The sequence below is a fragment of the Octopus sinensis genome, linkage group LG1 (genome assembly GCF_006345805.1).
Source record: "Octopus sinensis linkage group LG1, ASM634580v1, whole genome shotgun sequence".
Taxonomy (NCBI): Eukaryota; Metazoa; Mollusca; class Cephalopoda; order Octopoda; family Octopodidae; genus Octopus; species Octopus sinensis.
The window spans coordinates 161926581-161941350 of NC_042997.1; the positions used below are offsets into that span (position 1 = coordinate 161926581).

The window sequence follows — 14770 nt, forward strand, 5'->3', positions numbered from 1 at the left end:
TTTTTATGATATATATATATATATATATACATATACATATATCATCGTACATATAAGATTACTCCCATCACTAATAGCTGATTTATACACAGCTAGTCAGTATTTTGCGACGTCGCTCACTGTTTATTCAGTGTTAAACTATGTTGATTTGATGGACTCTCAGTTCTAGGGTACACGTTGCCAATGTTTCACAAGTTACAATGAAATCACTTGTTACAATAGTCCCAACCGCTGGCTCCGACGAAATTTCGTCAACCGATTTAATCTGTGCTTTTTAGCACCTAACGTCTCTACGAGATGATCTTTCGGGATTTCTACCGCAGTCTACAGCGTTCTTATCAACAAAACCAAGCTAATTTGGAAGTGCAAATTAATATTTGTTACAAAGGTTGCTTCCGTCGCTAATAGCTAAGTTATAAACAACTCGGCAGCATTTTGCAACATCACTGACAGTTTAATCAGTATTAATCTTCATAGGTTTGACGGACATTCGAAGCTTGGGTACCAAATGCTGATTATTCGCAAGTTAGAATGAAACAACAGTCCCATCCGACGATGCAATCAAAATTTTGTGAACTGATATAATCTGAGCTTTTTGATAGATAGATAGAGAGAGAGAGAGATAGATAGATAGATAGAGAGAGAGAGAGAGAGAGAGGAGAGAGAGAGAGAGAGAGATCAGACAATAGCTTAGCTGGTCGAAACTGCGAAGTCAATGTCAAAATGTCAACAACATTTTTGTCTAAGAATAATAAATTTGTACTTAACAAAAGTATAGAGTAACCCATCAGATTAATGTAAAATTATTTTTATAACTGAACATAAAAACAAACATTAATACATGTTTGTGTGTGTGTGTGCGCGCGTGTGTGTGTGTGTGTGTGTGTGTGCGTGCGTGTGTGTGCGTGTGTGTATGCGTGTGCGTGCGTGTGTGGAAAGAGAGAGACAGACAGACAGAGAGAGAGTAGCAAACATGCAACAAGAAAATATAGAGATGGATTTTAAAAGAGAATAACTAAAAACATCTTAATGATAATAAATTCAGATTTACAAATAATAAACTCTTTGACGTAAACTTACCTTTCACTGATAGGCTGGCCGATGTAAATAATTCTCCGATCATACATTTATATTCACCTTGATCTTCAATTCTTACATCACGTATGACAAGTTTGCGTATTTTCCTTTCAGTGACAATTTTGATCCTTTGATCTTCTTGTATTTGCTTTCCATCTTTAAACCAAACAACTTGGATATACTCTTTAGAAACTTCACAAGAAAATTCACCGTCATCACATTCAGTGACATGAATTTCTTTAAGTTCTTTGGTGAATTCGGATTTTATTTCTGAAAATAATATTAAATACATCAGTAAAAATCATTCGACTAAAAGTATGTTTTAATTCTGTACATTGAACGATACTGGTGCTTATAAGAGTACTAAGTATTTATAAAACATGAAAATTACCCAAGTGATTTAATGTTCTAGAAATATTGATTAAACACATTTACACACACACTCATATACATACACACACGCATATTTGTATGTATATGTATTTTTAAGGATATATATATGTATATAAACACACGCACACATTCACACATACATGCACATGTATACGCATATGTACATATACATATACATAGGTATATATATATGTTTCTTTTCTTTTATTCTTTTCTTTCAGTCATTTGACTGCGGCCATGCTGAAGTACCGCCTTTAGTCGAGCAAATCGAGCCCAGAGCTTATTCTTTGTAAGCCTTGTACTTATTCTATCGGGCTTTTTGCCGAATCGCTAAATTACAGGGACGTAAACACACCAGCATGTTGGGTGGGGGACAATCACAGACACACAAACATATACACACAAATACATACATATATGTATATATATATATATATATATATATATATATATTACGACGGGCTTCTTCCAGTTTCCGTCTACCAAATCCACTCCCATATATATATATATATATATATATATATATATATATATATTCTTTATTCTTTTACTTGTTTCAGTCATTTGACTGCGGCCATGCTGGAGCACCGCCTTTAGTCGACCAAATCTTCCCGAGGCTATAGTAGAAGACAGTCGCCCAAGGTGCCACGCAGTAGGACTGAACCCAGTATCATGAGGTTGGTTAGCAAGCTACTTACCACACAGCCACTCCTGCGCCCATATATATATATATATATATATATATCGATATATATATATATATATATCGATATATATATATATATATATCGACAGAAACGTTGTGTTAACAACAAAGATGAGGACAAATGTCCGTGTATGTATGTATGTATGTATGTATGTATGTATGTATGTATAATAATAATAATAATAATAATAATAATAATAATAATAATAATAATAATAATAATAATAATAATAACAACAACAACAACATCGAAAAATATCTTAGGAAGGAGAACCCAGGTTCGAAATTCCCCCCAGACACCTGAAGAAGGCTGGAAGGTATATCAGCCGAAACGTTGTGTTAACAACAAAGATGAGGACAAATATTCGTCGAATGTAAATAATGTAAATAATGTACATAATCCCTCATCTCTTAAATATAGAACTATGTGTGTGTGTGTGTGTGTCTGTGTCTGTGTGTTTGTGTGTGTGCGTGTGTGTGCGCGTGTGCGTGTATATTGTGTGCGTGTGTGGGTGGGTGTGTTTGTGTGTGAGAGAGAGAGAGAGTGGGTGTGTGAGCACATTATGAATATTCCATTCTATGTTTTAAGTTCTTTTGAGAATGATCTTAATTCTTGTATTAAGGCAAGCCTAACGGGCAGCTATACAGAGACTGACAAAGAACAGACAGGTAAATCAACAGACAGACAGACAGACGCACGGACGGACGGACGGACGGGTGGATGGCTGAATATAACCTTATACATTTAAATATGTTTCATCATCATCATCGTTTAACGCCCGTCTTCCATGCATGCATGACTAAGACGGTTGACAGGAGCCGGCCAGGTGTGTGTGTGTGTGTGCACGTATGTATGTCTGTGTATATGTGTGTGTGCGAGTGTGCGTGTGTATGTGTGTGTTTTCAGGTGTTGATACGATATCATATAAAATAAAATACTGAATAGTTGAGCACACTTATTCCATGTTCGCTTCATGTTGCTTCATGTCGATATTACTGTCTTCTTCAAGTCTTTGGAAAATATACCCGTGCATGGTTCTTTTGGTAGGCTGAGTGTTTCACATCCCAGTCGTCTTTTTTAACCTGACTATTTTGGGGTTGTATGGGAAGTCATCAGAAAGAATGTGTTTCCTGAAGAGCTCGCTGCCAACATGTAGGATGTTGTTTTCCTCACTTCTCAGCACTAAGTTAATGTATTCATTTTTGCTCATGCTGTTTATCAAGTGCTGTCTGAGAGAGACTATACGACATACGAAGCTTGTCTGCACTGATTTCAACTTTCTACCTTCTTTATCTCTTCTTAGATAGAGCCAATCGACATCACTATTTCTGATGGTATATGTCAGTATCTTGCAGGTTTTAACATCTATGGTGTGGATTCCTTCTACAGACCAGTCAAGTATCCCAAATGTTGGAATCAACACTAGTACTACAAATGCATTGTAATAAAAGAGTTCTGACTGTCATACTTTTGTAAGTCTGACATAATATTCCTGGTCACTCTATGTATCCATGTATGTATGTATGTATGTATGTATGTATGTATGTATGTATGTATGTACCATAACAGAAAAATCATATTAAATAAACTCACCTTCTACTATCAGCTTAGCAGTAGTTGACACATTGCCGATGGTACAAGAATACTCTCCAAAATCTTCAAGTGTAACTTTACGAATTATAAGTTTCTGAACTCTTTTTTCCGTTATTATTTGAATTCTTTTATTAGCTGTCACTTTGATTCCATTTTTGAACCAATCTACTTTTACATTGTCTTTTGATAATTCACAAACAAATGTAGCAATTTCTTCTTCTTTGACAGTTACATCTTGAAGATGTTTTGTGAATTCTGGTTGTATTTCTGCAATGAATTAACATATGTATTTTACGCCATGGAATTTTCCTCTAAATGATTTTTGATAACAGCTTCAATGTACAATAAACGACCCACAAAATGAGAAAGGTTTTATAATTAGTGTAATTTTTCCCATACATTAACAAAATATTTTAAACAGACTAAACAGATTGACTGATGACAATTAATAAACAAACAACTAAGATTATTGTATTGCACAAATTACATTCAAATAAAACGGTGTCGGCAATTTCGTTTTAGCTCATAGATCAAGATTATATTTGCAAGTTTTTTACCATGTCAACAATATAGCCTGTTATGTCTAATTTGTTATTTTTCTTTCTCTTTTTGAATGGAATCAAAATTTTAAGATTTTGATGAAACTGTATTTTGCTTCACGCCTTTGCTATTAAAAGTCATTTTACAAAAAATGGTCTCAGTGTATCAAAATTATACATTTTCGATGACTATAAACATACATTAGAACTTATATCTTTTTTATTCTTAATACATCTAGGCAGGTTCAGATGCAAAATATGATGATCGTTGTGCTGTACATTATAGGAAAATAACTACTCTCTTTTACGACGATAGTGTGTTCAAGATACTCAGCTCATTGGCGCATGGTATTGTAGGATAGTGTTTCGACATCGCATCAGTCAGATATACCCAGACCTTTGAGCCTAAATCAAGCCGCTGGCTTTGTTTACACTTTTAGCAAACAAATTGTTTGTATCAACGAGCCGAGTTAATTGAACACACTGTCGTCGGAAAAGAGAGAGTTTATTCTCCTATCATGTACACAACAGCAACCAGCATATTTTGCGTCTGAACCTGCGTAAATGTACGACGCCTGATCAATAAGTATCCGGACTGTTGTTATAGTAACGAAGCTAAAGCATGCAGAGTGAAGCTTGGCACAGATTGACCTTAAACTCTGTTGTGCATGCGTACTAAGTTTTAACGTTCTAGATGATTTCGACTGTTTACAGCAATGCTTGGAAGGAATGTGTGTAGTATGTGATTGTCGCAATGACCACAACAGAGAAAGTTGCCATGGTGATATTTGCACAGTGGCCGACACAAAGTTGCAGAAAGTGTATGGAGAGGAGTGTATGAGTCGCACACATGTGTATGAGTGGTTCAGACGTTTCCAAGATGACCGAAAAAATGTCGGTTTTGACGAACGTTCTGGGAGACCCGCAACCAGCAGAACTGAGAAAAACATCGCAGATGTGCGTGCAGTTGTGAGGAGAAATCGTTGAATCACGATCTGTGAGTTATCAGAGGATGTGCAGATTAGTTACTGTTCAGTTCAGTCCATTATCATTGAAGATTTTTATACGAGATACGTGTCTGCCAAGTTTGCGCTAAAACTGCTTTCGGTTGACCAGAAAGACACTTGGGTTTCAATTGGACAAGATCTCATTGATTGAGTCGAGAACGATGGAAACTTTTTGGAAACTTTGCGTAGGCCTCTGAACAGGTATCACCAAGCTTTTGGCAAAATCTGATGCAGATTTTCTACTCAACTGTCATAGTCAGTGCGACGATCACACTCTACGCACCTTCTATCCAAGCGCTACCGTAAACAGCGGAAGTAAGCTAGAACTTTAAAACTTAGTGCACATGCACAGCAGAGTTTAGGGTCAATTTGTGTTAGGCGGCTTTACTTTGCGTGCTTTAGCTTCGTTACTATGGTAACAGTCCGGATACTTATTGATCAGATCACGTATTAAGAACAAATATGCAAATAATCTTTCCAGTGATTAAAGAAAGACATGAGTAGATGAGGTCTGGATGCTGGACAAATTGCTAATATAGTTAAGCAAGATCGATTATATTAGTAGGAAATATGAGAGAAATTTACAGTGCATTGATCAATCAGTGGATTAACGTGTGTTGGGAAGTGCAGTTTTGCTGAGTGATCAAACTACAATTTACTTGATATGATCTACAATGCTTGTACGTCTAGCTGCTGTACCATCCTAGATACAGCCACCATTAGAGTACTGCTAACAATACTCTAATGGTGGCTATACTTATGCTTTGTATATGGTCAGCAACTCTTTAACTTTTCAATATCGTTTTGTCTTTAAGAGAAAGCTTCATCTTTAGAATAAATTTTGGCAATATTTAGATGTATAATTGCACAAGCGAATATCATATATTGCAAGGCTTGAAACTATTTCGAAGCTTGTAGCTATTTTATAATAAATAGACTGGATGTAGTGTTGAAAGACTGTGTTACAAACATCTATAATGTATTGTGTTTTAGTATTGTTGAACGAGACCAAGTTAGTATATTTAAATCATATCAATATACTTTGTGCAACCAATAATTTCAAATATTATTTAGCATTAAGATATTTGCTGCTCTTTTTCTACACTATGTTTTATATTTTTTCATAGTGTTAGTTTTGAAAAATCCCCAAACTTTGTAACTAATTTGTTTCAAACAGGTACAATTAATTTCTAAGTTTCAAATTTTTATATTTATTCCAATAATGAAAAGAAATATCAAGTTGTGCGCCGTTTAGTAGCTTCTTGAAAGACAAAATTTTTAATTTGCAATTCAAACTCACAATGACAGGGCGAGGATATATGAAAAAGTAATATATTGTTAAAAAAAATTAATTCTTCATTGAATGTAATTTTCAAATAGTAATTAATATAAATTTTATATTTCAATGTTTCTAAACACTTACCCTCAACATGAAGTTTAGCTGAAGTCGATATTTGATCAATAAGACAAGAATACTCTCCTCTATCCTCCACCTTAACATCAGAAATAATAAGTTTGTATCTATTCTGCTCTGTGATGAATTTTGTTCTTTCATTTTCAAATATGAGATTTCCATCTTTCAACCAAACAGGATCGAGACAATCTATATTTGTTTCACACATAAAAGTAGCTGTTTCTTGCTCTTTAACTCTAACTTCTGTGAGTGGTTTTATGAATTCTGGCTTCACTTCTTGGACTAGATAAATAAAATATTATAAATGAGACAACAATTTTCTTCATAGTAAAATCAAAATATATTTTTCAAAACTGCCATTCTTCTGTTTTCTTTATCAAAGAGATAGAAAAAAGAATGTGTCACATATCTGAAAGGAAAATCAATGATGATGAGGAGTAATGGTAGTAGCGATGATAACAAAATAGGAATCGAAAATAATGTTGTTTGCACAATATATTAAAACCATTTTAGACCGGGCTTAAGGAGTACGTACAATTTTGAAGAAGTGTAAACAAAGAATTTAGTTCCCTCTTTAAACGTGTACATTTTATTTCATAAAATGCATATTAATGCATTGATAGCACTTTATTGCTCCAGAACATACAAAATATGAATTTCGAACCGCATAAAATGGATAAATTAAAGTTAAAAGTCATATTTAAAGAGATACATCTAAAAGAAAACTATATAAATGTTCAAAAATTTAAACATGCTATTGTTCGTTAACATAAATGCATGTATATACATATATTCATACATACATAGATACACGCACACACACACAATAACACACACGTTAACTTTTTTAAAGAAACTGAAGCTGAAATTTGCCTCGTGATTTGTGCTCATACCACTTGTTTGAGGGTCATGGTGTGAAACACGAATCGCGAAACAAATTCTCAGTTTCTGTTTCAAAAAAACTACTATATATCAAAAAATTATCAAAGTAGATAATTTTTTTTTTTTTTTTTTTCAGTATTCATGATAGTTCCTGCAGAAAATAAATACAAAATTTAAAAATTACAAATCATCAAGGAAGATTAATTTTAATTTATGGAGCTTTTAACAGTGTGTGTGTGTGCCTATACACACCACAAACACACTCACACACACACCACACACACACACACATATATATATATATATATATATATATATTATATATATATATATATGTGTGTATATATATATATACATATATATATACATATATATATACATCTACATATATATATTTATATACATATACATATACATATATATATACATATACATACATATACATATACATACATATATGTATGTATATATATATATATATATATATATATATATATATATATATATATATATATATATTCTTGAGTTGTATTTGTTCAACTAGTGATGTGGTCTGAGACTGTATACTGAAAATAAAAGATTTAAATCGTTGAAGAGCCATTTAGCAATTTAAAAAGACAAAAACAATGAAATTCATTTTGCATTTATTTCTAGAAATTTTTTAATCTTCGTCGCACATTTACGACCTCGTCCGGCAAAATTTGATTGAAACTGTTAGAAGTGTATGCCCAGTTCTTATAAATCTTCTGGGTTTTCTTATTAGTTAAATCTATGGTAATACGAGTTTATTTTATTCATGTTGACTGACTGTGACTTCTTAATAGTGACTAACAATTGTCGTAAGTTATTTCCAGATTTTACTCCTTGTTTATTTACAACTTTGTATGCATCGTTATCATTCCATCTCTTTTATTATATCCTTTTCTTTTTTCTGCTTTCTCTTCTCGAATTTACGTACATTAAGTTCGCTATGTATAAACATGATATTCACGAATGTGTGAGTGCGCGCGCGTGCTTGTTTATGTGTCTGTGTGTGTATGTGCCTTTGTGTATGTGCGTGCGTGTGTGTATGTGTGTAACATAGACAGAAATAATGGGTTATATAGATTTATTTATTTATTATAGGCTTACAGCTGTTTCAGATGCATTTTGGTTCAGTTCATGGTTCAATTTAATCAATCGTTTGATTGAGCGACTGAAAATATAAGGAACCGCCAGGACAATGCTTTCTTCCTTAGAGCCGAAACAAACCAACTACTTCTGATTTACAAATTTGACTGAAGGACTTCTGCTTCGAATTACCAGAAGCGCAATACCTATCACAAGACATTTTTTGTTAGCCTGGTGTATTTTTATCTGCATATATATATATATATATATATATATATATATATATTAATAGTAATGGTAAGGCAACAAAAGAATGAAAGAGACCTCGATATTATGTAAATAGAGGAATTTATTTGTAATACAATATGTGACAATTATTCGGTTGCCGTGATAAAACTCCGAGTTTCGGGTGTCGGGGCGGAAACCTGCACCCGCATCTCTTCAGTCATCGAGGCAATTCCTCGATGACTGAAGAGATGCCGGTGCAGGTTTCCGCCTATTTTGTGTAAGTCGGACCTTTTTATATATAAACATATGTTCATTTCTTTTATTAAATGTATTTAACATCATTTGTATATCGACTTGCCTAAATTGTTTGTACTTACATTTACTTCTCTAGGTGCTCATGTTTAAATCTCTTGAGCACTACGAAGTGTATCCTATACGGAGAATATCTGTCTCTAATCTATAATCTAAATATATATATGTATGTGAACACCCATATATTCGAGTACGCTAATAGCTAAACTAATAGACTAATCTTCAGAATGATTCATAATAGTCCAAAATTATCAGCTCTATGACAGAGAACTAGCTGACTCAATATATATCCACAGGTAATAAGTGTAGCTAGCAGGATACTATGTTTGATTTGTTTTAAGAGAGCAATAGTCATAGATCAATATAAATTTTAAAAAGAAACAGTAGATATATACAAAAGATTAAAAAATCACACATAAATACACACATGTTCATGCACATATATGTATGCATTCACATGTAAGCTTATATAAGTAAACTAGATAATGAAATCTATATCTTATAATTCTCTTATTCTCTTATATGTTTCAGTCCAATGATTGTGGCCATGCTGGAGCACCGCCATTGCTTAAATCTTTATTATCCCATCAAATGTAGGTATCTTCATTTCACACAAATTTGGATCAGTAAATAGTTTCCAAACATCATATCTATTTGATACCTTCAGTTATATGTAGTTTATATTCAAATACATTATACCCATATAACAGAATTTGATCAAATCTTCCACTGAACATGTATTTGCTTATAAAATCTGAAACATAAATTATATGTATTAAGTGTATAAGTGAAAGAAGGAAAAAATGACACTATGTAGGTGTGTGTATATGTATGTCACACATAATCTAACAGAAAACTTTGTTTCTAATTATGAGCTAAAATAAGATTCTGCAATAACTATCTTCCTTTCATAGTTGTTCTGTAAATTTCAAAAGAATGACTGTAAATTTCAATTGTGAATTATATGAAAATATGATTTTAAAATATCATAAAATATTCACTTCAAATATATAAGAAATGTGAGCATTAAAGAAGTTTAAATATCATGGACTTACTATAGCAATTAAAAAGATGTATATTAATACCAATATACAATTCAGACTTAATATATCTGATGTAAAATAAATATCTCTTTTAAGTCATAATTCTGAAATTAACTGTAGGCATTAAGAAAAACATGGATTTGTAGTCATATGCCCAATTAATATCCACACTGTCCAATTTGGAAGAAACATTCACTAATATAAGGTGAAATAAATATATTTAATTTTTTTTAAATGGAATCATATCATTTCAAAAATATTTGATAATATTTATCTAATATTATCTAATATTTATTAGATAATATTTTGGATAAAATTTATAGCTAATATCTTACCAATTTCATCTAATCTTTTCCTTTAAAACAATGTTATTTTAAAAATATTCCATTTAAAAAATTGAATGAATTTTTATGGCTTCTATAACAGTGTGTTTTTGCAGAGTATCATCAAAATATAACATTTTGAATTATATTTGGGCCAGAAAAGAGAACAAATCACAAAATACAATTGTATAAGATTACTTTTTGCTTATATTTATTTCTGACAAAGCTAATACTTGAGTAGAAAAAAATTATCCTTGGACTATAATCCTCATCATTTCCATTTTTATTAAACTTATAAATTAAAAGCACAAAAGATGAGGTCATTTTTACTTTTAAAGTATTCCAAACTGACATCACCATTATCAGAATAATATTGTAAAATATTAATAAATATTTCAATACCTTTTGGAAAATAGAAACATGAATTTATCAACCTTTGAAACTTAAACTATCAAAACTTATCAAAGAATAATTAAATTTGTGAAAGAATTTTATGTGATAAAATCTCTCACAGTTAAAGGAAACTAAAACAGAAAACTAAACTTTATGTATTTTCCAGGCACAGTGAAATCAAAACCAACATTTCCTAAGAATACACAGAAGCAACCACATAAATGATTATATAAAGTTATTTAAAAAGCCACTTTCTATCGCGCAGGATAAATTTAATGAATTTAAATAAAGAAAAGTATTTCAAATAACACAGATGGCTGACCAAGAACTGAAATAAAAAAAAATAGATTTTTGTTTACAGATTAAATTGATTTGTCACTCAAAATCGGTTTGTAGAATCTTTAAAGTATATTTATTTCCATTGTATTATAAATATACAGTTTTTTTTATGATTGTACATTCATTGAATGTGCTGTTCAATCCATAAAACCAAAGTAGCCATGTGCAAATCTGTAACAAAGTCTATATGCAAATCAGAGTATTAATATATGTTAATTCAAAGCAAAATAATCTTTGTAACAGAGGAATATTCTATCAGCTTGAGAATTTTAAAAAAGTGGGGCTTTTTCAAATAGATAAAGAAATTTATCACAAAAGTGATTTTTTAAGTAGTTAATACCAAATTTTCTGAGTGGAATGGACAACATCACAATGATGCTTTTCTATTTCATTTATCCACACAAAAAAGAATATAACTACATAATTATAAAATGTTAGCTTAATATTTTTAAATTTTTTATTAGATGTTTCAATTTATGGCTTTAAAATTGATATTGAATTTTTGATGCCTCAGAGGTAACAGTTTGACTTTATGGCTCAGCTAAATTTTTATTCAACTAAATTACCTCTTGTCTTACTAAAAAAAATCATCCATTCATTTAGATAATGGCAAAAACTCTAATAACTTTTAAAAATCTAAATATTCAAAGTAAACTTATCTTATTTATGTATTGCTCAAATTAACTATTATAAAATGTTCTCTCTTTTAAGTTTTAATTTAATTGTGCTAAATTAATAGAAATTTACTCTAGTAATTCACAGATATACTGTCAATCAAGTAATAACTAAATGAGATCCAAAATTAAATTTAGTTATTAATCATTTAAATATCATTCTGTTACAAATCATATTTATATGCAAATAAATCAAAACACTTAAAGCATATTTAAGAATTACAAACATAGGTGTCTCAAATAAAATCAGTGCAATGAAAGAAAACACAATAGCATGCTCAAAATATCAAAGAAATATACTGAATAAATCAGGGAATATTTTTTTATATAATCTGATAATGTGACATCTAATTATGCAATGCTGAAAACACAATTTTATTATATAATATTTTTAAATTTATGTTAATACATAATTAAGTAAATGTAGTCACAAAATAAAGAAGAAGCATTTTAATTGGATTATACTTTTGAAAATCTAATGACTTGAGAAAGTAATAATCCATATTTAAATAGAATCATTAGTTTTAAAGAAGTTTCTAACTGCTTTATGCCATCATATTGAAGATATTATATTTGACTCAGTACATTTAGTGGAATAAAAGACCATATTAAATATTATTATAGTAAGAATTTTAAAAATTAAAATTAATATCCTTCATTTTAAAATTATAACTTAAAATCATAATTTAAATTGATTTGCTTTATTCATGCTTGAAAATTCATAAAATAGTAAATTTCTATTCCAATATGGATAGAATTATAATATTCATAAATAATTTTAACATTTAAGTAGAATGTCTTTTAAAAGCACTATGATTTTATGTTTTAATTACAAAGTAATTTAACCTTGAGCAAAGAAAATTGTTTTGATTATATTTTAATGACTAAAATTTCAGAACGCTTTTATAAATATCTTATGATGTAATAGGACATCAGAATTAGTTTTCAATGGTGAAATAAGGAACCTAAAATTTGCAGTATCTATGTAGACACTGCCAAAAAGTTACAGATTTTTTAATTTACATCATAGAAATATATGATAACAACAATAAAACAAATAAGGATGATGATGATGATGATAATAATAATAATAATAATAATAATAATAATAATAATAATAATAATAATAATAATAATAATAATAATAATGATAATAATAATAATTTCTTGCATTAATTAAAATAAAAACAACAATAACAACAATAATTGTTCTAACAGGAATAAAACCAGAAATTTGGTTTGGGGATAACAGACAATAAAATCATCTCTAGTATTTGAATGGAACTTCATCAACCCATCAACCCTGGAAGGATGAAAGGTAAAGCTGACCTTGTAGGTTTCTGAAGTCAGAACATAAAGATCTAGGGCAAATATCATGAGGAATTTCATTCAAGACATTAGTGATCTTGCCAATCCACCAGTAATAATGTCAGCTAAAGTCAACTTTGCCTTTCCTCTTTCCAGAGTTTCTAGATTAAAGTACTAGTCAAATATTGAGATGGGATAATTGACTTTTCATTTCACCCAACTTTCAGACTTTGTGCCAATATTAGGAACATCATCATTATTATTATTATTATACATACATACATTAGATTGGACTGTTGGAAAAGGAAAATTCCTAACATCGGGCAACAACAAGTAACTGTAGATGCCAAGAACCCTCCAAAGTAACCTTAGATGCCAAGAACCCTCCAAAGTAACCTTAGATGCCAAGAACTTTCCTTAGTATCCTAGCTGTCCCTAATAACATTGTTTTCTGAAACTGTACTAAACTGGGTTTTAACCTATTTCAAATCTTTAGGGACAGTTCCTAATGTACCTATAACTACTGGGCTACATTTTATCTGCACTTTCCATAATCTCTCTAATTCAATAGCTAGGTCCTGGTACTTTGCTATTTTTTTCTATACCTCTCATATTCATTTTGTCATCATTTGGTATTGCAATGTCAATTATCTGGCACTTTTTATTCGCTTTATCTACTACTATTAAATCAGTCCTAGCTTTTATTATTCTGTCAGTCTGAATGTTAAAGTCCCACAACATCTTATATTTCTTACTTTGTAGCACTTTACTAGGTTCATGCTCATACCATTTATCAGTATGGTCAAATTCTACCTTTCTACATAACTTCCAGTGGATTACTCTCCCTAGATTGTCATGTCATTTTTTGTATTCTTTCTGTGCCAGCATGCTACATTCACTTACTATGTGAGTAACACTTTCCTCTTTTGATTTGCATATCCGACATGGAGAATCTACTTGGTTTTTATCTATCTTGGCTTTTATCCAATTAGTCCTTAATGCTTGATCTTATGCAGTTACCTACAAACTTACTGTCTTCAGTCTTCCTTTCTGCAATCATAATCATGTCTCACTACTACTATTTGTTGCAACTATCTTTGGCAATCTACCATGCAAAGCCTTCTCCAGCCAGACAGATAACTTTTGTTCTTTTTCCTGGATTTTAACTTCATTTAGCTTTTTGGTTTCCCTATGTCTTGCTGTGACTCTAACAGCTCTTAATAAATTTTCTTCTATTATCTACATAGGCGCCTATACTTACTCTAGCTAACTCCACGCAGTCTTCTGCTGATATTAAACCTCTTCCACCTTCCTTTCTAAGTAAGTGTAATCTTGCTACACCTGCCCTTGGGTGGAGTTCTCCAATCATATTGAATTCCTTCCTAGTTCTTCTGTCTAGCTTTGCTAATTCAATTTTTGTCTAATCTA

General features: G+C 31.0%; 1 protein-coding gene across 1 annotated transcript in view; it reads right to left on the reverse strand.

Annotated features, from left to right (window-relative positions):
* The window catches only part of LOC115210729 (titin), a 678167-nt gene that overhangs the window by 578913 nt on the left and 84484 nt on the right, over positions 1-14770 (reverse strand). Inside the window, exons 16-18 of the mRNA XM_036506041.1 lie at positions 6740-7012; positions 3771-4037; positions 1081-1347 (exon numbers count right to left, since the gene is read on the reverse strand). Of these exons, the coding sequence (XP_036361934.1) occupies positions 1081-1347; positions 3771-4037; positions 6740-7012 (807 nt within the window). The remainder of the gene's footprint in view (positions 1-1080; positions 1348-3770; positions 4038-6739; positions 7013-14770) is intronic.